General features: G+C 39.1%; 1 protein-coding gene across 1 annotated transcript in view; it reads left to right on the top strand.

The window, feature by feature from the left end:
- Positions 1-10987, top strand: part of ccdc3b (coiled-coil domain containing 3b) — a 32433-nt gene extending 21446 nt beyond the window's left edge. The window contains exon 3 of the mRNA XM_017712184.2: positions 6973-10987. Within this exon, the coding sequence (XP_017567673.2) occupies positions 6973-7257 (285 nt within the window). The 3' untranslated portion in view covers positions 7258-10987. The remainder of the gene's footprint in view (positions 1-6972) is intronic.
- The last annotated feature ends 15420 nt before the right edge of the window (positions 10988-26407 follow it).

Genomic DNA, 26407 nt, shown 5'->3' on the forward strand with positions numbered 1-26407 from the left:
TTAAATGTTCTCATATTGAGCTCATACTGAGCTCTGTGCTTCACCAGAGGGCAGTGTAAAGTTTGTGTCTTACATTTGGTCAGTTTCTTATCTGTTTAGTCCAAAGAAACTTAGACAAACTTCTGCAACAGGCTAAAGGCTACTGCACACCAGACAAGAAGCTCCACACCATGCCTCCAGAGGATCTTTGGCATTCAGTAGCAGATGGTACAAAGCACAGCTATAGCACATAGGAAGCATCACGGAAAAGCACCAATAAGCAAGAAGATCAAGTGAATTTAACACTAATATAGATTTAGCAGAATGAAAATGAAAAAGTATCAGTTGACATATGTGACTAGGCTACTAACACTAATTGAGGTCTGCTTATCTTAAGGACTTTTAAGATATTATTAACATATTTGCAATTGCATTTTGTAACAATATAACCACAGTACAAGCAGATGAAAAAGAGGTTGAGCACTGTGGCTGACAAGCACTTTAGCAAAGCAAGAAAATGAAGACAGAGTGCTATAGAACTCTTCTCTGTGTCCTTCCACTGTGCATGCCTGTGGCTTTCTCTACCTCTGAAGAGAATGCGGAATGTTGTCAGCAAGAAGACAGGACGCATATGGTGGTTGTATGTTGCTTCCTTTTAGACTCTAAACAGCTTCATGTTGCACAGAGTTCATTGAATCTGTTCTGCGAGTCCCAGAGCAGTTTTCCATACAGCTTTGTATGGGAGTTGTGGACTTTCTTACATACAGTTTATGTCTGGGTCAAGCTCTGTGGAGCCTTGGGAGTAATGATTAGGGTCTCTGACAGGCCGTCTTTGTTTCTTTAGTTTCAGGGTTCTTTTTTTCCTCATAAATTACTGCTGTATATTCCAGCCTATAGTACATGTCCATACACTGTTTTTCTAATGCAATTCTTGTTTTGGTAGACAAGGTCTGTGCGTTTCTGCATAATTTTGCAAAACTTCGTCACATTGCTATGTCAACACTAGCCTACGTGCTGCAAAATACTGCTCAATCATTATTTTTCTCTTTTCCCCCTGTACTAAAAATTAATAAATCATGGCATGCACCCCACATTCCTTTCAATGACCTTGAAATGTATGTCTGGGGAGCTGGTTTCAATCAGGTCATGAACGCCCATGAAAGCTTTCTGTCACGGCGCACCAATGAGAGCGGTTTAGGTTACATTAATGAGACGGTTTCGGTTCGTATCAGCAATCAGAAGGAAGGCCAAGGAACAGCCCACGTCATTGGCTTTTATAATTGCATTCATATTATTGTTAAGGTCAGAGCAAAGGCAAGCTGAGAATGTGGAAAACTGGCCATTTGTGTTCTCCCTCTCTCTCTCTCTCTCTCCCTCCCATCGGACTGGCAGCCCAGACTACCTTTATTGAAAAGCGATGATGACAGGATATTGTGTGTTGCCATGGCTACATTTCCCAGGCCGTTTTGAACAGACAATTGACTTATTCATGCTCCGCCCACAAATATGTACTTAGGTAACAACTATGCAGTTGAATAACCTTCACAGAATACTGACAAAAATACCATTCGGCCTAATGAGAATTGGTGCTAAATAAAATATTTTATTTTGAATGTGTATGAAAACCGAGTTATCAATCTTTCAATTCATTGAATCAGATGTTCTTAATTGTCCAGAAGTAATATTTAAAGAACATTGAAAGCAGAACACATTGAATAAGCAAACACCACACACACACACACACACACACACACACACACACACACACACACACTCTCTATGCCACTTGTCCTCCTTTATCGTGGGGGATCCTATCCCAGTGGTCGTTGGGCAGAAGGCAGGATATGCCCTGAACAGGTCACAGCACCAATGCTTCCTCAGTCATTTTTCAACCCTTAAAACATTTGATTAATACAGTAAAACACTGTCAAAGCCACCCTGCTTTATCTACAGCAAGAATAAAATTGTATGTCTTTGACCTAAAACAAACAACAAAACTCTTCCTTATTTTCACACAAAAAGTTTCAGCCATACTCAATAACAGGGTAACAACAAAATGCTTTAAAAATAATACAGTCGTGGAAAATTAGTCACACTCAAGTTGTCCGTGGCTCAAGTCACAAGATCTTTCTCCTTGGGTGCTCCGAGCATAAAAGCAAGAAATCAAGCTGTTTTTTTAACCTGACGTTATAAAGGAACCAGAACAGTAAGAATATATTTCTCTTATTTCAACATGTCTCAGCTCAATAAATGACCATTTAATAGTTTTCTCTAGTTAGTATAGCCAACATGAGCAGCCGTGAGCGACGACTTTCTAACGTAATGTGATGGTCAATCAGGTAACATTTTAAAAAGATTACTATTTATTTATAAGACAATATATTCTATCACTCAAACAATGAACGTTTCTAAATTGTTACAAAATTACAGATCATATCATTATTACATAATTACAATAGCAATTTTTCCTTCCCTCTTACAGAGACAACAGCAAGTTGTCAACTTTAAAATCCCATTGAACCTAATGAGAAGTTGTGTTTGTCACATACATTGAATTTCAAAGCATATTTATTTTGTATGGATCATTTACTCCATTTGAAATTGTCTATGTCAGCTTCATTATATCAGAGTTCTATTCTGATGTTGATCAATGGCCTTTAAATAGTTTTTGCTAGTTTGCATAGCTAACATGAACAACCATGAGTGAGGATTTTGTAAAATAAGCTTTTTTTGACCACTTGTTATTAAGGAAGTATAACAGGCGTCAGTCATTTAATGGAAAACTGGTTAATGGTCATTAAGAATCGCCATGAGATTAGAATGTTCATCTCAACAACAGTTTGACATATATCCAGCATCAGTTCCCAGTCTCTCAGCCTCAGACAATCAAAATAGTTTTTAGGTTCATGGCATTGCTTCTTTAAATGGTATTCAAGAGCGCATGTTTGCTGATTGCTGATATTTATGTGTTTTCTGCTGTTTGTTTTCCATTTAGCCCAAATTTGAGAATCATCTGCCCCTACACATCAGGTGAAAAATGGCAAAAAAAATTTTCCAAGTGATGGTAAAAATCAGTAGAATTAGTAGTTTAATTTCAACTTCAATGTCATTCTAACATACATTATTTTACCATAATAATTCCAGTATTTTAAACTAAACTGCTAAACTGTTTTTGCGGAAAATAATCCATATTTAAGTGTGTTCTCTGTAGAGGATGTGTTAACTTCTTTTCACTTAAAGTCAACAAAACATGTAATTTGACCATGGGTGCCCAAACATTTACAAACAACTGTATACGTATGGTTTATTTACAAGCATTGACTGTTAAAATGTACAGTACAGACATTGAAAAAAATGGAATTGATTTCTGGATCAAGCAGCTAATGATGATGATGATGATGATGATGATGATGATGATGATGATGATGATGATGATGATGAGTCTTTCCACACTAATAAAGTGCTTAGGGCTTTATGTTTAGCAGAAGAACATAACCTGTGCTGTAGACTCTCTTTCTGCATGCCCATTGCTGTTTTTTCTGCTACTCTATTTCATTAATATACTGCTGCATTGCCGGCTAATAGATATATTAGTTGATTAATAATCATACAGCATTTTAAACATCTGCCTGAATAGGGTTTTCCTCATGTGTTCTGTATAGCTTACGCGACTTAGCAACAGTTGGTACAGAAGAATGCATTTGTGGCATGGTTAGGTCAGTTCTGAACAAGTTAAAGAAGAAAAAACTAAAGCACCCGGGATCCTGGCCATTGGAAACTGCATCACGCATAATTATAAGGCAGGTGGTCATACGGGTGCTGTCAGTTTGCTGAACAGATCGAGCATATTGTGGCAGCTTTTGTCATGGACAATTAGCCAGGTATGTTTGTACAAAAAAGGCCTTGTGTCAAGTGCAGTGGACAGTGTCCAAACAGTGAGAGACAGATGGCTAGATATCGCTTCATAGAGGTGTGTGATCTCCTATATCTTTGTTATTGTGCAGTATAATGTTGCTCAGTCTGGTCGCACTATATGTGGGCCACAGTGCTGTAAGCACACTGCAGTAGGTTACTTCAAGAAAGTCACCTAAATATTTTTCGCATTTTTCCAGGACTTAGTGTACTTACAGTATATATTATTCTACGCTAATTTCATAGGAGCACTCAGGTCCAGATGGTAGCAATACAGACCGAGCAATTGAGGAAATCTCTGCTTATAGAAATGGTCACACTCACTGCATCATATGAAACTCATTTTCAGGGTTAAGGTACTAAAAACAGACACTAGCCAGACTTGCGAGATGTGTTACAGAGACAGAACAAAACCATATACATCCAGCATGGTATATTTTTGTCATTACTACTATTTAATATCATTTTTGTCTATTTTGTGTTTGAGTGAGAGAGTTATAAGCAATAGTGCCTATTCATTTCAATGGGATTTGATTAGATATAAATGAGCTATGATAACAGGAGGTGTGGCACAATCAACGTAGATCTCTGATGTTTTGCACTCAGCTTGCTTTTGTATCTGCCTTTGGTTCGATGCTACTAAATTCAGGTCAGTATTTACAAAAATTTAACACACTTTGCTATCATTTTTAGGCATTTAACAGACTAATCCAGAGTAAGTGGTACAGTGGTAAGAGACACTGGATACTTCCCTAAGGATTTTCATTCCTCAATGGCAGTTTCTGTATGGAGATTGGACTTATGAGCTTCTATATGCAAGGCAATTGTGTTATACACTCTACCATCCATCATGGATCAGAGTTTTGGCTAAATGCCTACAAATATGAGTTAGATATTTTGTAAATACTGAACTGAATTCAACATTAAATCAGCATCAGCACTGACGTTAGATCGATAGCTTCATCCATCTGCGAGCGCTATTGAGTCAACACTGGGTCAGTGGTCAATATGGTAGATTGTCCAACAGACAATACCTAGAGCAAGATCAATACAACTTCAACATCACTGATCTATGTTAATTCAATGGTGTTGCACAACAATAAATCAATGTTGTATCAATCAAAGTTTACCACCTGAGAAGTCATTAATTTGGGCTTCAATTTCATGCCCAGTGAGATCTATTAGTACCATCTAAGTACTCGTGCATGGTGCTAGAAGTCTCAGAGCCGGCTTGGAGGTTATCAACTGTGGTTCTTAAACTGAATAGTAATTTATGGACAAAATTCAGTCATATGAAAAAAGAACCTTCTTATATCTTGTCGATATGTTCCCAACATTAGCTAGAACATGTTGCGATATTTTCTGTAAATTACTTTTTGTGTGAATAGTGATTTTAGACTTTAGCCCAACACACTCATCTCAGTTAAGAGATGTTGACAAGGTACAGCGCCTCCTTTGAAAAGGTCATAGGAACCAAATGCGTTGGTGTTGTCTGCACACCCTGACTTTGGGATCGTAGCCGCTGCCTGATCTTCCTATGTCAGAATTAGTCACATCATCCCAGCCCAGCTGCTTCTTGAGTACTTTCTAATGCATGTATGCCAACTTCCAAAAAATTTAATTTTGTGGTGCACTTGAGTCATGATTCAAGGAGGCTGGAAAAATGTACGTGGATGCTGTCCTCGCCCCAAGCTACGGAACATTCCGTAACCCCTGAAAATTAGACTAAGCCACCATAATTGTGGTTAAGTATCTTATCAAAAACATCAGTGGCTTGAACTCTCTCAAACACAGTCTGCTACTCATACTGCAGTAATAAGAAACAGATACAGTCCAAATGAGGAACACGTGGTGTCTTCTTCAGGTGCTCCCGCAATGCAGAATTCCCAGCCTAGGTCAGTGAAATAGCAGTTATTTATAAAGTCTTTATGAATTAAAAATGCACTGTGGTTTCTTTTTGAACAACTAACCCTGATGCCTGGAATGGAATTTCTTTCTGAAATATGATACTTGGCATAAATAAAATGGACATAATTTACGTTACATTACATTTATCAAATACAAGAATTGGACATGACAGGCGAATAAAAGCTCTTAAAAATGAAAAGTGCGTGACCATATATAAATTCAGCTTTTAAGTTATTAGATGTGCACATGCTCCAGACTAAATGAATGGTCATGACTTGAAGCTCTTCTGAAAGTGCATAGAATTTCTTATCAGACCACCAATATGGTTAATCATATTTGAAGTCTTTGCTAAGAAAGAACGGAAATGACTAACAAATGTTCTTGTTTACCTTAAAACATGAAGCACAAATGAAGTTCGACTGAATCATGGTCTTCTTTTTTCTTTGCCTTCGACTATAAAGACTGCGTATTCATGATCAAACGGGACCTGAGAAGTTTCTAACTTCTAAATAAGAAAAAAATCTATTTAAAGTCATCCAACACATAATTCCCACTTGGAAAGTTGGAGTTTCTCAAGAACTGATACTTTGAGTTTCAGTTCTGTGATGTCACTTCAATATTATCATGGGACATGGGAGGTTATAGCATATTTTAGGAAGACAGTCATTTTTTGTCTATGCTATTCCTAAGTACAGAGTGATACTTGGATAAATGCAAGCTTAAGTCATTCTGTACAAGATTTTCAATCAAACTGTACACTATATTGTCAATACTGGTGCTATATCAACCATGAAGTGCCATAGCTTACAGCCTACAACTTTTTCATTCCTATATGAACGCCCTAAACAATTGTTACATAACCTTAAAATATCCATTTTTTTCCGAATCTTGAAGCTGAAGTTGCATTAGATGGGAAGAAATAAGCTCCAAGCTTGAAAAATGAGAGCTCCCAGTTTACATCAAACACAGCATTACATCTTTCTGCTTATTTTGTACCACCTTATGCCCCTCTTGACCATACATGGTGATCATCACCATATGCTGATCATCATATTTGATTTGTATATGTATAAATGTTTATTAAATGCCGTCACTGTACAATTCTTATTCAGTTAGGCCACAAAGTTTGGCCACTTTTTACTTACTCCATCTATTCCACTTCCATTTTTTCAGCTCCTGTGCTCCACAGTGCAGAAAGCCCTGTTTGAGGAAGAGGAGAAAGTGAAAACTCTAGCCCAAAAGGTGAAGGTTCTCGAGAAAGCCAACAACCACCTGAGGGACAAAGTGAAGAACATGAAGCGTCTGTTGAGGCAGGCCAAACGAGAGACCAAGGAACAGACGGTCCTCCTTAAGCAGCTTCATGAGTCTGAACCAGAGGTTCCACATCCAGACCAGGACACTACCCAGGACCACAAACCTGCTCACAAGAAGGTCCTGCCCAGAAAGCTCAAGAACTAGGCACTGCTTCTTCACAAAGTATCCGAACTACTGCCAGGGAGTCATGATGGCAGTAAGTACATAAGGACTGTACATAAGGAGCGTTAGCAGGTCCTTGACAAAAGCTGAAGACTTAAAAATAAAAGTTCTTAAGTGATTTTTGGCTTGGATGTATGGCTCAAGGGAAAATCTTAAATTGGTACAGAACCTTAAAATTATGTGGAGGTTCTTCAAACTTTACAAAAGATTCTTCATACTTGCAAAACCTTCAAAAATGGTTGTTTCCATCCATCTTTGGGTTCTTTAGGGCAGAGTTTCTCAAATTTGTCCTTGGGGCCCTCAGATGGTGTAACATTTTTTGTTCAACACAAAGATGTAATAAAAGGAGGTGGGCTGTCTGGGGGCAGAGTGTGAGGATGGGTTTGAGAACCACTGCTTTAGGGATCCAAAAGTAGTTCTTCTATGGCATTGCAATAAAAGAACACTTTTTGGTACCTTTATTTTTAAGGGTGTAGGTCTGTCCATATATAAAGTTTAAATGGTTCTAATATGGCATGCAATGGACTGAGTAGGTCTCATCCTAGCATTAATCCATCCAGAGGACAGGCCTAGTCACCAGGCTCGTATGCTTATTTACTCACTTCAAGTGGTCATGTAACATCTCAGTAAGAATATTAAAAACTTAAAATGTTTTATCTTTTTTCCACATAGCAAACATATTATCACAGCACAGCCACAATACTGCACATTATTATTGTCATGATTATTTAGGAGCACTTAACTTGAACCCTGCTACATAAAACTGACATAATCACATCATAAGCATAAGTCGTGAATTGCTATGGTAGATTTTGTTCAGTAATAAAAAAACTGTCATATTACCATAACTGTTAACTGTCATGATGGATGTCATAATGTTTCATATCATTGACAGCTATCTTGAGTACACTTAGCAAAAATTTGCATGACATAAGCTGTCATGACCTCAAACATTGTGGCATTTGTCACAGTAATGTTAACATGACTGTTAGAAAATTAAATCTGTCTTGACAACTCGTGCATATGATATGTGCCACAACATATTTATGGCATGGCTATGTTATGCCCTTGTTATGTAGCAAAATTCAAGTAAAGAGTTACGATGGTGTGGACAAAGATAATGTTTGCTGACGATCAGATAATTTGGCCTCAGTGTCATGCTAGTCAGAATTTGTCATTCTATGTTATTATAACCATTTTAGTAGATTGAATGGTTAGATCATGGTCAGAGGCCAATGGTTAGTCATGTGTAATCAGGAGGCAGCTACACTCACCAAGCACTGAATTAGGAACAGTACACTAATACTGAGTAGGGCCTCTCGTTGTTCTCAACACAGCCTCAGTTCTTCATGGCATGGATTCCACAAGATGTTGGAAATATTCCTTTGAGATTCAGGTCTATGCTAACATGATTGTATCATGCCATTCCTGCACATTTTTGGGGGCACTTTCATGCTGGGATCTGCCATTCTATGACATCCCAAAGATGTCCTATTGGATTCAAACTTGGTTACTGGGAAGGCAGCTGAAGAACACTGAACTCATTGTCATGTCTATGAAACCAGTTTGAGATGAATTTTGCTCTATTACATGGTACAGTATCTTGCTCAAAACAGCCAGTAAAAGATGGGCAAAATGTCAGCCTTTAAATAGGCGGTGGCATTCAAGTGATTGATTGGTATTAATGGGCCCAAAGTGTGCCAAGAAAACATTTCCCACATCATTACACCACCTCCACCAGCCTGGAGTGCTGACACAAGGCTGGTTGGGTCCATGGATTCATGCTATTGGTGCCAAATTCTGACCCTACAATCTGTGTGCCTCAGCAGAAATCGAGATTCATCAGACAGGGCTATGCTTTTCCAGTCTGAAACTGTCCAATATTGGTGAGCCTGTGCCTACTGAATCTTCAGCTTTCTGTTCTTGGCTGACAGAATCGGAATCCAATGTGTTCTTCTGCTGTTGTAGCCCATCCTCCTCTAGGTTCAACATGTTGTGCATTCTAAAATGATTCTCTGCTCACCACAGTTGTACAGAGTTGGAATCTGAGTCACCATAGTCCTTCTGTCAGCTCAAACCAGTTTGGCCATTCTTCGTTATCAACAAGGCGTTTCCGTCTGCACAACTGCCACTCACTGGATGCTTTTTTCTTAATTCTTCTTGCACTGTTGTGCATGAAAATCCTAGGAGATCAGCAGTTATTGAAATAGTCAGCACCATCTGTCTGTCATCAGCAATCATGCCACAGTCGAAATCACTGAGATTACATTTTGTCCTGTTCTGATGGTTGTTGTGAACATTAGCTGAAGCTGCTGGCCCATATCTGCATGATTTTATTGCCACACAGGTGGCTGATAAGAGAACTGCACATATAAATAGGTGTACAGGTGTTCCTAATTAAGTGATTGGTGAGTGTATAACATTATTCACTGAGAAATGAGTGATAGTAATGCTATTCTTTGCTGGCGCCCCAAGCGATTCAAGTAGTTTGTTAGCTCTAAGCTAACAGTGACTCGCTTGAATTTTTTTTTATGGATTTAAACAAGGACATGCAATGCTTGTGAAAGACATTCCGTGGTTTATTTGAAAATATATATTTTGATTTGTTTTGATATTTTTGATTTGTAGAGCTTCTGCCTCTGTTTTCTATTTTGACTGAGATACATTGTTTAGGATAACACTCATATTCACAGTCAGTAATGTGTCTAGGATGTCCAGAGGGTCCAGAGTGATTCATATGAAATTTGTCTTATCCACTGAGTTCCTGTTCATGTAGGTAGTTAATCTAAACTGTAAGGCCTTCTGTCCAGCTCCTGAAGGCCTAACCAATGGGGGAGATCACTTATATGCCTAATGAGGTGCCAAGCAGCAAAAAATCCCGATTGTACAATTTTCATTCAGCTTTTCAAGAATTTAAACTATTTCTTTTCAAACTTAACCAAACATAAGCAAACTTAATAAGAGTATCAGTACAATACTTGCAGTTTAATTACAACAAGCATGATGATTATATTTTTAAACACTAAACTCTGTGCAACACTATGTGGACATTTTTATATTCTATATTTCATCCTCTAAAGGCCTAGAAAGCCCCCAAGAGTTCCTCTCTAGTGCACTGCATTGTAATAGTCTTTATTGTATGCGCTGTAGACTGAAGTATTTCTTCATTTCACTCTGTTAAGCAGAGTGTTTGATGTATGAGAAACAGCCAGGCAGACCGCAATACTGAAATTGCAGCTTCTAGTACTGTATAAAAGAATGCCAAACGTCCACAGTATTTGACCATTTATGGCTGAAAAGGAGACCATGTTTGCAGTTATTCTGAAGACTTGGTGCACATATAGACCCAGCTGACATGGATTCGTGACATCTCTGGATTTTGTTACGCATTACTTTTTCCAAAGGCCTCTCAACTCCTGTTTTAAGATTCCAAGCTTGGTGAGTGTTTTTGTACTTGTACTGAGTGAAAATGATTTTTTTACTTGCAAATAGGGCGCTGAGCGCTCAATAAAAGCAACCACTACTCAGTGAGGCTTATTTTATGGCTAAAGGTTTCTGCATTTAGTGAACTATGTTTCTGGTCGGGATTTGTAATGTTAAAGCTATCAATTTTATTTTAATAATGAAAGGTAAACAATGTGGTTTCTTGTATGTTTAACATATTTACATGTATGCCATTCAAGTAATGAAATAAACTCACCATTTTACTAAATTGTTGTGAACAGTCTCCAGTGCTTAATCCTTCTTGTATGCAGCCTTGCTGGTGATATCACTTCTTAATTAAAATAATGTGTGGCCACAACTAAGGCGAAAAATTAGTTAAGTATCTCATTTTTATGCCTTACTAAGTTGTGGGCATAATCACAACAATTGAATTATCTCACCTTACCTTACTGAGTGATGGACATGACTTAATCATGACGGTTAATTATTTCGTTCCCACACCTTACCAAGACATGGCTATGATTTCATTATCTCATTCCTGCACCTTACTAAGTCATGGTCATGACTTCATAATGGTGACTTCTTAATTTGGTTCCCACAGCTCACTATGTCATGGCCACAACTTAGTTTTCTCTTTGCCTGACCAAAGCCGACACCTTACCAAGTTGTGGCCACGTTTTCACATCTCACACCACGCCTCTGTAAGTTGTAGCAGTACATTATTTTATCGTGAATGTTTCCAGCAGAGCTCTGCATTCTCTTTTATGGGTATACAGAGCCATTTCTATGGATGTTGCACTTCAGCTCAAATCACATGTTCAACTCGATGTGTCCACCACCAAGGTCAGAGCAGAACTTGTCTTAAGTGGTATTGATCCCGCTTCTATTCCACACAGCCCCCCGGGGCATTTGATCTAAGATAAAGAGAGCCAACAAAATGAAACTCATCCTCAGATTATCACCTACTCCCACAGCAATCCCTTAACAGCACAGATTTACTGATGTGGCCTCACTTGCTCTGAAAGCCTTCAGAGCATAGATCAAGTGAAATTAGCTTCATGTTGTCTTTGAGCTGTGGGAAGTACATCCATCTCTTCTTTATATCTGTACTAAGACAGGATTTGTGAATCTCAGACTTTCCTTTAGGGTCAAAGGTTTGGAATATGTGGTTTCGATTATGAGCCGTTATGAGTTCTACAAAGATATATGGACTTCATTCAACTTCATTTCACGGTGGAGTGGAATGCCATTTACTCTGGGCATGAACACAGTAGAAATGACCATCTGTCATATTTGAAACCTGTCTCTGTGGTCATGCGATGGAAAAAGAAGACATGTACTTAAAGGGGAGGGCTGATTTAAAGGTTCCTAAATGGTTCTTGACCTGGAGATCTAGTTCTGAGAAACAATGTTAATTGCTGTAGAACCTTTATTAGTGGAGGTTATTTAAAGGCACACTCTGGCCAAAATGAACTATTGCTACATCGGTTCAAAACTTGCCCACTCACTCTTAAAAAGATGGTTCTTCTAGGGCTCTTAAACAAAGAAAATGGTGACTAAAAGAATGCTTTGCATTATTAAAAGGATCTTTTCATCATGAAAGGGTTCTTGAGACTCAGGGAGAATGTGCTTTAGATGGTTCTATAGATGGATCTTTGTAGAGCCTTTTTGAAAGTTGTTCTATATAGCACCCAAAAAGGATTCTTCTATCTATTGTTATAATGTCAAGCTTGTAACAAGAGAAGAATCCTTTTGGGCGCTATATAGAAGCCTTTTCAAAAAGGTTCTACAAAGATCTGTCTATAGCACATCCAAGCATACTTTCCAGAAATCTAAAGACTTCTTTCACGATGCAAAGAACCCTTTAATAATCAAGCTTGGCATCGTAACAATAGAAGAACCCCTTTTCTGTGCTATATAGAACAGTTCTCAAAAAGGTTCTATATAGAACCATCTAAAGCATATTTTCCATCAGTCCGAAGAACCCTTTCATGATGCAAAGAGTTCTTTGAATGCTTATGGTTCTATACAGAACCATTTTCTTTACCAAAGAATCCTTGAAGAACCGTCTTTCTAAGAGTGTAGACAGAGATTTTTTGGTTTTAAAACGAGGGAAACCCGCTTCTGATGATGTATCTTGAAGGTAGAAAACCTACAGCTGCTTTGGGGTGGATTCTTGAAGGTGGGTTGTTTGAACTGCTAATACTAGCGTGGTTACATCTATTAGTCTATAGATCAGTAAGAAATACCCCAGCCTGTAAAGGCATCTCCTAGTAAAGAAAGAGGAACTCGTGTTGATAAATTAGATTATGTCATACTCTGCAAAAACAGAAATGGCTTCCTAACATGTCAATTCTTTTCACAGAATTTTCAACAAAGTCGCTCAAAAACAGCACTCTCCTTTCTGGAATTCGCTTGGCAGGCTACCATCTCCAGTCATTTTTCTCCACACGGTTTCCAGGGCAGATATCAAACCCAATCTTTTCCATATGTCCAGCACAGGAGGGAAAAAAATGACATTTTAAATGGCCCCCTTTAAAACGTCCTTACAATGTGCTCCCTCTCGACGAGATGTAGAAAGGTGACAGACATTTATAGACTCTCTACGCATGCACAGAGCCCCTGATGGAGTGAATCTGACCTCTCAAAGGGAAGACAGACAGTAGAGTGAATGACACGCTTCATTCCACCCTCCTCAAAACACTACATCACACCTGGCACCACACAGGAACACATAAAGGCTCCGTGGAAACACTCCAAAAATGATATACAATCTTGGCCTACTTAGCATAAATGTGGTACACACGGGCAAGCTGCAAAGCAGATGTGCCACAAGAAAGTTTACTGTGTGGTGGTCCTCCTGAGAGAATTCTAATGGTTCTTGAGTTCCCCACTGTTGTTGATGTTGAGGCTTGTGGTGAACTTTGACAGATTTTGGTGGAGGTGATCTAACAAGCACCAATGGCTCAATGAGTAAACACAACCCGCTCCTGCAGACAAACTAAGGGAAAAACACTAAAACAGGACCTGGATGAGTAGATAGAAACCAGCTTTGCAAATAGACATTTACAAGATAGTCATCTTATGATGCCAATAAAATCTTAAAGCCAAATTCCATGGTAGAATTCACAGTATCATTTATGTTCATGTGGCCTGCATGTCAGAGTATAGGATAAAGATTCTCTGACAATAAGCCAATAGTGGAAGAAAACTTTTCTCTTTTCTCTTCTCTAGCATTTTCATCATGATACTTGCAGGCTCCATGCTCTGTGTTTTATGGTGAGATTTTATAGGTCTCTAAAAGTATTGTGGCGAATGTGAAACATTATGTGATTCTTTGAATGGATGCTCATGGTTAATGAGAATTTGCAGAAGAATACAAGGCGAAAATTTTTGGTGCTAGAATTGCAGGTTTTCTCTAAATCTAGAGTATCCAGCTCCTTTTATTGGTTCCAGCGGCCTTGCCATCAGTATTGTGAGCACATTTTTGGTGGTAGCATACATGCTGCCAGAACCTAGTTGTAACAGTTTTTGGTTGGTTGCAATGGCTGCTTGCTAGAACAACACATTGAAACATTCTTTGTTCTTGATGTTAATAATTTCACAATGTGTGAACTGTACTAATGATTGAATTGAATTAACAACCATTTGTCACTGTGTTTGCATACTGTGAAATTAGACCTCTGCATTTAACCCATCCGTGCAGTGAAACACCACATACTCACACACAATAGGGGGCAGTGAGCACACACACACTAGGGAGCAGTGAGCACACTTGCCCACAGCAGTGGGCAGCCCTATCCACGGTGGCTGGGGAGCAACTGGGGGTTAGGTGCCTTGCTCAAGGGTACTTCAGTCATGGACTGTCAGCCAAGGGGATCAAACCGGCAAAACTTCTGGTCACAGGGCTAGTTCCCTAACCTCCAGCCCACGACTGCCCCCATGGTGGCAAAAACCATAGAGTGGATTTTTTCCCAATTTTCTTCCCAGTGTAGTCATTGCTAATCCCAGCAACTAGCTTGGTCTCCTCATCGCACAAGGCCTCCATGTCAAGTGAAGCCATAACTGTTAATGAGGTTAATGGGATTTCAGGTCAAGACATGTTCAAGATGACTTCGAGTCTCTTATCCTATCCTACCCAACCAGAGAGATCTTGTCCAGTCATACGTTCCCAGAATTCCGTTCTGTGGCATCACCAAGGGACTTCTTATCTATTGATCTCATGATGATCCAAAAGACCTCATTCATCAACCATTCTAAAGAATGGTCTTTCTTCTCAAAACCCACTTAAGCAGTTTTTGTGAAGATTGCGAGATTTATCTGATCATGTATCTGATGTAGACTTTTCCTTAGGATCTTTCTCAAGAACACATTTAAGACGAAACTTAGGAAGGTATTGGAGAACAAGGCCCATGGTTGTGCCATTCAGGAGCCTCAGTTAGTATCTTTTAATAATATTGTCTGTTACTCCACCTGGAGTCTTGTGAAATGGAAGACTCTACATAGACTCATCTTGCAAACATTGCCCATATTGTCTGTCTAAACCCAGGCATAAATCTAACTCAGCCAAACAAGTTAAAGTTGGTGATGCACACCAGACAAGTCAATCAGTTTTATGCCCGGTGAAGCAGTCTAAAGGCCCTGACCACATCTGGTTCTGTCCATAATTACCCCATAATTCCCATCAGCATCCAGGGCTTCCTCTTCTGAAGAGGAACCCACACTCCACTGTGTTTTTCTGATTAATAACAGGCCTGTAAAAGCTGAGATATGCTTTGGTCTTTGTCTCAGAGTGGCCATAGTAATTTTCCAGCATTCCTGCACACTTGCAGGCTCCTCACTCCATGCATTTTATGATGAGATTTTATAGATCTCTAAATGTATTGTGGCGACTGTGAAACATTACATGATTCTTTGAATGGATGCTCATGGTTAATGAGAATTTGTAGAGGAATACAAGCTGAAAATGTCAAGAAAAGGATAAAATGATCCCTTTGCCAGGCATCTTGGGGTGTTTTTGGTGCTTGAAGTGAAAAATTGGAGTTTTCTCTGAACCTAGACTATATAGGTCCTTTCATTGGTTTCAACATCCTCGGCATCAGTATTGTGAGTGCATTTTTGGAGGTAGCATGCAGTTGTTCCAGAGGTTCCTTGATGACTATTCCATCTTTCTCTCACATCATGAATCCAGCACCCCAGAAAGAGGCGGAAAAATAGTCTCAGCCTGTTCCTGCCAAGGTAAGTTCTGACGCCATGAACAAGCACTTACCTTGACACTCTGCCTGTGGTGTGTAATTAAGAAACACTGATACATGGGTGAAGCACAATGCAAAGGAAGCTGGAGTATTTATGGTGTAAAACTGCCATTAACATCTCCTTCATAACCATCAGAGCAGTATTGCAGACAATCCCTGAAGATTCAGCTTTGACACCATAAAAGGTCATCTCTCACAGTTCTGTGGAACAAATGTGAAGGAACGTGAAGAATGTGCCAGAATGGGGTACCATATAGGTCCAAACTAGTTTCAAGTAGAATTCATCGCATATAATTTGGCATATGTCCACAAGTCCAGCTCTAGAATGGATTTACTGGATTGTGATCACTACACAGCTCATGATTTCATATCCCTTTTAATTCATCAGTGCTCCCTCACTACCGTACCCAGCAGGCTTCACACAAATACAGATCAGCTAGCCGAGCCACTGATATACAGGGTAATAAATACGGATGTGATATTGCACTTCCCAGCAGTAATGTTAGCTGTTTTCTGCATTAGCAGAAGTTCCAAACAGTTAACCCTCAAGTACACACCTCAAAAATCTTCCCACCTTCAAGATACATCATCAGAAGGGGTTTTCCTAGTCTTTAAATAAGAAAATCTTGTTCTAGAGGCCTTCGTGACACCACTGTAGGATCAAAATGGCATGTTTACAGCAGATCTATTAACAGACACATTTTTCATTTTGCCCGGAGTACTGATTTGAAATCCATAGTGTGAAAGGTTTGTGTGGTGTGAGAAATTCTAGATCCCAAGCTGGTGGTTAACAGAACCATTATTTAGTGGTGGTTGGTGTCACTTGAACTGATAAACCTCAAGAGCAACCTCAGGCTGTTCAACCAGACAAATATGTGATCATTTTATCAAAAAAAGCAACAGTATCCCAACAACCAAGTCTCAGGTTCCACTGGCCCTCCCATAGTGATGTTATTTGCTGTGACTCACAGTTCCGAAGCTTTCCCATGAAAAAAGACCGTGTGAAAGCAGGTTATAAAGGCTTTGTGGTGGTTCGGTCCCGTAACTCCACTGCCGAGTCCATTTGGCAGCGGTTGAGCAAAGTGTCTGAATGCATCACAGGGTAATTAAAAGCTATTAGGAGGGGTGTATGGAGAGGAAGGGGTGCAGAGTTTTGAATAAACAGAGTCTGGTAACCCCCAGGCCCCTGCTCCTCTATCCAACAGACAATAAAACGACCTGACTGCCAAGAAAAGCAGTGAAACAAGCAAAGTCTTAAACGCAGAGCTGCGGGGCAAACAAAGAACAACATGGCACAGTGCTAATTAAAGACTAAATAAAGGCATGGACCACTGCCAGGCTATGTGATGCAGATGTGAGAATTACAGCAGATCTGCTGCGCATATGACTAGCACACTAACACAATGTATGTGTGTGCGTGTAGATCCTGGCAACCCTGAGTGCTTCTGAGTCCAAAACACCTCAGACATCTCAAGAGCCCCAGCAATAATATGCAGTCTTTTTCGGCTGATGCGAGTAACAGATTTTACTTTAGTTTATGATTTAATAAGAAAAGATGCCGGTCTCCTCCAAATTCCACACAGTCATCACTCATGACTGAGAAAGCTGAGGATGGCAGCCTTGGTCTGCTCCTCCAGCAGGTTTACATAAGCAGCAACAGTTTATCAAGCTTACTGCATCATCTGCATTGACTGCGGTGCTGCCTTCATTTATTGTAATGATTAAAGCATGGCAGGTGATACGCTCTGATTGTATTTGCATTAGAATAACGTCCCTTGTTCCCATTAAGTCAAAAAGAACATTTGTATAGTCAGCCACTGATGTTAGACTGGAGGTTTGGCTCACAGTTGACGTTCCAATTCTTCGCAAAGGTGTTCAATGGAGTTGAGGTCAGGACTCTGTGCAGGCCACTGGAGTTCCTCCACACAAAACTCATCAAACCATGTCTTTATGGAGCGCACAGGGGCACAGTCATGCTGGAACAGGAAAGGGTTTCCTCAAACTGCAACCACAAAGATGAAAGTACATAATTGTCTAAAATGTGTTTGTATGCTGTAGCATTAACATTACCCTTTACTGGAACTAAGGGGCCCAAACCCTCAAAACCAGCCCCACACCCATTATCCCTCCTCCACCAAACTTTACTGTTGCCACTATGTATTCTTGTAGATATAGATAGTGAAGCGTGATGCATCACTCCAGAGAACATGTTTCCACTGCTCCAGAGTCCAAAGACTTTTAGTCCATAGGTGGAATTTTAGTCCTGGAAGTGAGACTGTATCCCTGTTTTGAAGTAAATTTGTCCTAAAGTCTGAAAATCAGTTTGTAAATAAGTTGCTTTAATAAAATAATCAATAAAGTATAGGGTCATTCAAAGCAAATGAATTTTAGGCTGAGTTCTAATCAAAAAGGTGTTTTAAATGATCCATATAGCTTTATATGAGTTCCCTGGTGCAACACCAAAAAAGTGTTCCACCTTTACAATTTTATTACTATTCAAAGTATTCTGCCCAATTCTGTCTGTAAAGTTACCTTTTTTAGAGATATGACATGTTTTGTCATGACAGCGATGATAAACACCATCAGGAAGCAGAGATGTCCTCAACAAATGCCAAGGAATCTTGGAGCTTTCCAAAACACTTCTAATGCACAAGTCCCAAGGGGTTGTTCATTGAAACACTGCAGTTGCAGCTACTTTGCAGGGATCATTTGTACTTCTCAGTGATGGCTGTAAATTAGCTGGCTGGGTTCCACAGGCCTCAAATGTTAACAGCTGAACCACAGTAAATGGTGGAACTAAATTCCTTTTGTAGCCTTTTTCAACTAAAATAATACTCACTACACACATACACATAGAATACCATGTCAGAGAAATTGCTACAGTGACACTACAAGAGTCAACAGTAGTAGGAGTACTTATCAACACCAAATCATCTAACTGATCCCTATTTGTATGGTTTTAAAGCACAGGCTACTACTGCACCATACAAAGGAAACATATGGATCTCAAATAACAGGGATTAGATAGAGAATGTGACCTGGATAAGATGGAACACAAATGCATCTGATATTATGTTTCTATTTTCATTATATTTGAAGATTAGCTCACGTTTAGTCGGGATTTATAAGTGCAGGAGCTGTTTCTGTCCCAGTTGTGTAGATACCATAGTGGAGAGTTCTCACTCTCAGGAACTTTATGACTACAGCATTCAGTTTTTACTTCTCAGCCCTATCCACGGCGCCCGGGGAGCAATTGGGGGTTAGGTGCCTTGCTCAAGGATACCTCAGTCATGGACTGTCGGCACTGGGGATCGAACCAGCAACCTTCCGGTTACAGGGCCAGTTCCCTAACCTCCAGCCCCCGACTGCCCATTTAATAATATAAAATTGGTAGAATCATATACTTTTTAATCCACGACCCTGAGGGAGAAGCGGCTTAGGAAATGGATGGATGGATATACTTTTAATTTTTCTGTCCCTATAGTTTGTATTGCTCAGTCTTTAAATGGGCAGCCATAGACCCAAAAAAAGTGGTTCTTCAAGATTGTGATTATATATTAAACCTTTACAAATCATAACCATGGACATAGATAGTAGGGGTACAGAGGAGGGGTGCAACACCCCCAGATTTCGGATTTCAAAAAATAAAATTGAATTACATGAATTATAAAATGAATTGGTTACCTACATATGCTTCTTTATGGTGGATTATTTTTCATTTATTCATGCATTTATTCATTCATCATATACACTGCTTATCCTCCTGGGCCTCAGGGGCTGCTGGAGCCTCCCCTAGTACTCCCAGCACCCTGGACATATTGAAACCAGTCCATGACAGGGCACACAAAAGCTTACACATTCCCAGATAGGGGCAGTTTTAGTATTACCAATTAGTCAGATTGCATGCCTTTGGACTGTGGAAGGAAACCTATTAAGACAAGGGGAGAACATATAAACTCTACACAGAAGGGACCATGGTCACCCAGCCAGGGAGTCAAACCCAAACCCTTCTTGCTGTAAGGTGACAGCACTACCCACTGTGACAATAGCTATGCACAATCAACTACATCACCACATATCATATCAACAATCGAATTGGCTGCTGCTTAGTTGCATATACTTAGTCAAGAATGAGAGAAAGCAGAATGATCAGGATATTTGATGTGTCCTGACAAAACCTTGTATCTCCAGGATGGTAACTTTCTAGGAGGAGGACAGCCCCGCCCCCCCTCCAACCCTACTACTGGTGCATTCAACATGAAATTTTAACATATTGTAAATATGTTAAATAGCTGCTAAAAAAAGGAGATACAAGGTTTTAATCCCACAGCAACTGTAAAAAAAACTTTATAGTGTTATATTAAGAGACCCTTATTTGCCCCACAATGGGGAAATCTCATCTCTGCAATCTAATCCATCCGTGCAGTGAAACATCCCTATCTGCAGCCCCTGGGGAGCAGTTGGGGGTTGGGTGGCTTGCTCAAGGGCACCTCAGTCACGTCCTGTATACTCAGGGGATCAACCAGTGACCTTCAGTCACAAGGCTGCTTCCCTAACCTCCAGCCCACGCCTGCCCCCTATATTAATTTACTGGATCAACATAGGTAATGTTGATAACGTTGAAAATGAGGTCAAATCCAAGAGATGCTTTAGAAAACCCTAGATAAGGACATGCTATATCACCCTAGTCAGAACTATCATGAAAGAAGGCATTAAACACTTTGCTGTGGTCATGCTTTCCTGTCATCACTGCCTTTAACAATCCATTTCACATCTTTTGTTATATCTTAAGACTTTCTTCATGCAGAAATTTTGAAACATCACGGAAATTTCCCTCCCTCTGCGCACCTCTCCTCTCTGTGTGCCTCTTCATTTGTTTTTTAGTACTGGGCTGTTGGCTTTGTCCGTGTTTCAAGCACTCACACCGTGACTTCATGTGTTTGTTGTTAGCGGTGCATAATATGCCTTTCAAATTTATTCACTGACTCAGAGCAAACAATATTTATTTTTTCATGTTTTCCACTCGGCCTGTTTATGGAACTCCTGAGCAATCTTGTGGGCAGCGCTTCAGCGGATTGTGGCTTGGACATGGAAGCTGGTCCTGATGGATTCTGGACAAAACCATATTATTAATGTTCTCATAGATGTCCAGTCACTCTCAGCCATTCAGCAGCTCCTCATCAAACTATTATAACACATATAGAACCCTTTAATTTGCCTTGCAGACTATGGTAAACGATTGTAATTAATTACAAACATGCTGGTGTGGAGGTTTTATGGAATTGCATAAACGTAAACCAAAGCTATGCACACTTAAAACACTTCAACCCAAAATGTCTGAACTTATAAGCTTAATGAAGCAGTAATTTAAAAGTGGAGCCAGTTTTCCTAAAACCTCGGCCAAAAATCGAACTGACACAATCATCCCTTCATCTCAAATTTAGCCAGTCAGCCGAGACAAGCTTGCTTCTTTAGCTTTGTACTGATGCTATGAAGCTAATGTAGCTAACAAGTAATGGAAGCTTCCACCTCAGAGATTAGCTTCATGCAAACTACATACATGCATAATTTCAAGGCACTTTCCATGAATAGAGTCCAATTTCTTTTTTGAAAGCAAGAAAGCAACTATTGTAGTTTGTTTATTTATGTAAAAAGTGAAGGGATCTGTACTTTTAAATAAAATGACTAAATATAGCTTTTAAACGGTCACAAAAACCTTTAAAATGGTGATTTTGGGCTGTCCCACCTCACTCACATTCAACAGCACATGTTAAGCCCCACAATTACAATGTTATTTGGTTCATTTCCAAGCAATGTAATGTTAAAAGAATGCCTTTTCCCTATTAATTTAATTTAATAATAAAAGTCATTTAACTTGTGTCTCACGTTTTCTGTACAATCTTCTTGCCCAAACCCGTTCCCCATCAGACAAGTCAGAATTCTCATCGTATTTTCCCAATTTACACACAAAAACCTGATTTGGCTGCAGAAAGCTCCATCATTCAACTGACATTAATGCTAGAAAAGATGAGTGTATGTTTATACAGTTTTTAATTCATGTAAAATTCACTTGAAACTAAGATTTTAATAAAAACATTTAGATTTAAACCATTTTTCAACTTCCCTTCTGCTTTATGTTGAGTTTCAATTACTTGAACTATTAGCAACATTTGCCTTGCAGCTCCAGTCCAATACTAGCAAAGATAAACTTCCCGGACAGCAGAACAACATTCATCCTGCACTTGTAGGTAGTTTGACCAGAGGAGGATGGGTCCCCCCCTGGTGAGCCTGGTTCCTCCCAAGGTTTCTTCCTCAGTTCTGAGGGAGTTTTTCCTTGCCACTGTTGCCCCTGGCTTGATCACTGGGGGGGTTTCTGTACAGTCTGTACATTCTTTCAGTCCTGTGGAAACTTTGTCTTTTCTGAAATCCTGTAAAGCTGCTTTGTGACAACATCCGTTGTAAAAAGCGCTATACAAATAAATTTGATTTGATTTGATTTGATTGGTTTTCCTTGAGAATCATCATTTCTGTCAAGGTTGGAAATTCAGTGTCAGAAATTTGAGAAGGGTTCTATATAGGAACAATAGCAGAACCCTTTTGTTGCTATATAGAACCATCTACAGCACTTACTCCATCAGTCTGAAGAACTCTTTCATTATGCAAAGAGCCTTTTAATCATGCAAAGCATTCTTTAAGCATTCATGGCTCTACTGTATATAGAACCGTTTCCTAAAGAACCCCTGAAGAACCTTTAAATATACAATATTGTCTTAACTAAGAGTTAATCTTTTAAATCAGTACCTGGTCTATCTTTACGTTACAGTGGTAAAGCTCATGTTAGTTATGCCTGCTAGCAAAAATGAACCCTTAGGATTAACTACAGACAGAGAGATTCTTTTTGCACAACTGGTTAAAAACAGCTTAAATTCTTGCTTTTTCCTTTCAGAGCACTGAAGGAGAAACGTGATCTGGTGTTTATGAACTACTGACAGTTTGAGGGCTCTATTGAAAACTTCTTTCAGAACATTTTCTTGTTGTCTTGTTATCCAATAAATCGGAATAAAGAAATGAATGGAGTTTCACAATTTATTTCAGGCCATTTGGCATTTTAAGAAGTGGTCCTTGCTGTAGATAAAGCAAGATGGATTTGACAGTGTTTTACTTAAGTAACTGGACTTTCTAAGGGTTGCAAAATGACAGAGGTAGCGTTGGTTGAACTTTTGTTAAGCTTTCAGTGATGGTCCAATATTAATCCAGGGGGCAAAAGTGATTAAGAACTGATATCGGATTAGAACATGGATTCATTGATGCTCTCGTGTTGATTTAGCATGGATCCAGGTAGTGCTGTAACTAACATTGAGCGTGTTTACATGCACTTAACAATCCGATAACTGCAGAAAAACAGATTTTGTGAGTCATCCGTTCAAAGTATTTACGTGCAATTGAGTCAGGCAGTAATTCGATTTCTTTGCAACCAGCCAATAAACTCACAGAAGAAGATGTGACATAAACGTAACATAAAAGTAAAACTTCATGATGCAGCTTTAAAAAAAAAAACATTGCGCCACTTTACCTGAAAATATGAACATACATCATTTAGAAGATGAAGACTATTTAAATCCTTTATTTCCTCAAGCACTTATTTTGTGTCAGCATGGCTCCAAAAGTGTTTTGCTGCATCTTGTTCATCATCTTGCTGATTTCTGGTACAGCGGTCTGTTTTCACACATGCACAGACTGAGAAATCTGAGAAAGAAATCAGAGTAATAGTTTACATGCACTGAGAAATCTGATTACTGAGCTATAATCCAGCTGTCTTTATTGCATGACTTGAAATATTTGAGTAATCAGACAACTGCAGAAATATGCATATATACATATATATATATATATATATATATATATATATATATATATATATCATGATCTGATTATTGGGTGCATGTAAATGCACTCACTGATTTCTGTAATCGGTTCATCTTAATCAGTTCATTATGGCTTTGAGTAGTTGATTAATCTGAAAATTGCAGCTAGTGGTCTGTCATTAACTAAATATTTCACATCATACACAACGTTACTTTAAAAAAATAGAACAATTCTTGTGTTTTTCAATTTTTTTATCATTTGCATGATGCTTTTTCAAACATAAATGCCTGTCTTTCTTCTACATCATACTTTATCACAACGTGCCTCAAAACAGCCTCAAAAATGTAATTTACTTATTGTGAAAGGTGCAGGAAAAAATAAAGGAACAGGGCATGAACTAATCTGATACTTACATGGCAGTCCAAGCACAGTTATGAGGGTAGTTCAATTCAAATGATTTCTCCTCTAATGATAATTCATCATTAAAGATAAATGATAAAAAATGACATAATGTAATCAAACGTGATATTAATGAGCACACAGAACCAGCCTGGTTATCAGACATGTTGGGCACGCAGGGATATAAAGCATGTTCACTGGTCAATCGGGAATGCGTGATGCCAACGTTTTTAAAATCTCCACCCTCGAGAGCATGATCCAAAAGCATGACTGGAGGCCATAAACATGGAGAAAGGAGAAAAAAGATATTCATATTCATGTGCTGAGCAGGTCTAGAATGGTGCACTTGAGTAAGTATAGTTTAGCCATGCAGTTTAGGTGGAAATACAAATCATCCCTTCAGCCAACTGGGTTTTTTTTTTGTTAAAACAAAACAGCTTGCTGACAAGCAGACATGCTGTTTTTAACTTTTCACTACGGTTTTATTGCAGTTCACTCACCATGCTAGGCTTTAGAACAATATCTCCAACCCTGGTCCCTGAGAGCTTCCAATCTGTATCCGGTAAGCTGCCCTGCCCTTTATTTAAGTCTAATACATCTAATGCAGCCAATCAGGGACTTGTGAAGAGGTCGATTAGCCCGAGCAGGTGTGGTTGGACCACTCTCCCAGACCACTATTTTAGAGAATGTGTTTTTCTGGATCTTCATGCATGGCAGTCACACTGCTGCCAAAGTTGAGCTTGGTTTTACAGATCTTACAGGAAATTGACTTTTTAGAGGATGTTAAAGTGACATGGTGCCAAGTTTTTCAGCTGTGCTTTACCCTGTACTATAGTCTCTGCCATTTGTGCTGGGCAGGACCCTTCTTGTCACTGGGGTGGTACCCTCAAGGGTACATCTCAGCACCTTTAGTCAGGGAACATAATTATACCATAATCCATTGAAATTATGTTTTCTAAGCTGTATTGACTCCACACACCCCATCTCATCTTCTTATTATTATGTTTTAAAATAATAGGTTACAAAAGAAATACAAATATATACTTTTCACCTGGAAAAACGTATTTAAGCCCCACAACGGGAGCGTTAAACCACTGTTGTACCTTTTGAGGGTACATTCACATTGTTTATACCTTGATGAATGTAAAATGTGCCTGCACTTCTAACAGTGTAATTCAGTCAAGTGATGTAAATGGTGTGCACAACCATCATCATGACAACTAATTGATAAATCATTGGCAACTAAAAATGATTTGGTAAGACTTTACTGTAGGGTGCTGTTCATAAGGCAACATGACACCTACATAAGCTTGTCATGACAACTGACATAACCCTACATAACTGTTTATAAATGCTTGTTCCAAAAAGCGTTATTTGCTATAAAGGTTACGTTTGCCCATTTTGATTAAAGTCAGCTAAAGAAAATTTTATGATAGGTGATATCTGTTGTAATAAGCATTTATAAACAGGTATGTAGCGTTATGTCAGCTGTAATGACAACCTTATGTAGGTGTCATGTAGCCATAAGCCATAAGTGTTACCAACAGCCCTAGAGTCAATGACTGTTTGATGTCTGGGTTCAGATAACAAACACATCTTGATTAACTGACATTTGGAGTGATGGAGAAATGATGTACATCTGCATTTTGGTCACACTTTAAAATCATTTAAAGAGCTTACTTTGGTACAATCTTTAAATCTTTCATTTTTTGGAGAGAGCACTGAAAGTGATACTCACCCTACTGCACTGACAGCACTGCAACAATCATGGAAATCCCACAGATCATCAATCTGCCCAAAAAACACAGCTCGCTCTCAGCTTGATTTACCCCTCTTCTACAGACAGGCCGTTGTGCTGTATTTTTAGCTTTGCAGTCCCTAGAAAAGGGCTAGAGGAACATTTTGAGCATGTGGGAAAGCAGACTAGCTTTGAGGATGAATCCAAATCGTAGGTGAGAACAGTGTGTACCAACTCGCTTTCCAAATTTAGGTGTTTATGTGCTGGTTTATGAGCGCTCGTGCCAAAAACTATATGTCCTCCAAAGTTTGATTTGCACATTGTCTTTCCTTTTGTCTATCTTCTTTTCTCAGTGAGGGCTTCATGACAGCTGCACATCCTTTCAGACCTAATGCATCTTTTCAGTGGAAGACTGGACAGGAACTTTTTC

This window comes from Pygocentrus nattereri, chromosome 21 (genome assembly GCF_015220715.1).
Source record: "Pygocentrus nattereri isolate fPygNat1 chromosome 21, fPygNat1.pri, whole genome shotgun sequence".
NCBI classification, from domain to species: Eukaryota; Metazoa; Chordata; class Actinopteri; order Characiformes; family Serrasalmidae; genus Pygocentrus; species Pygocentrus nattereri.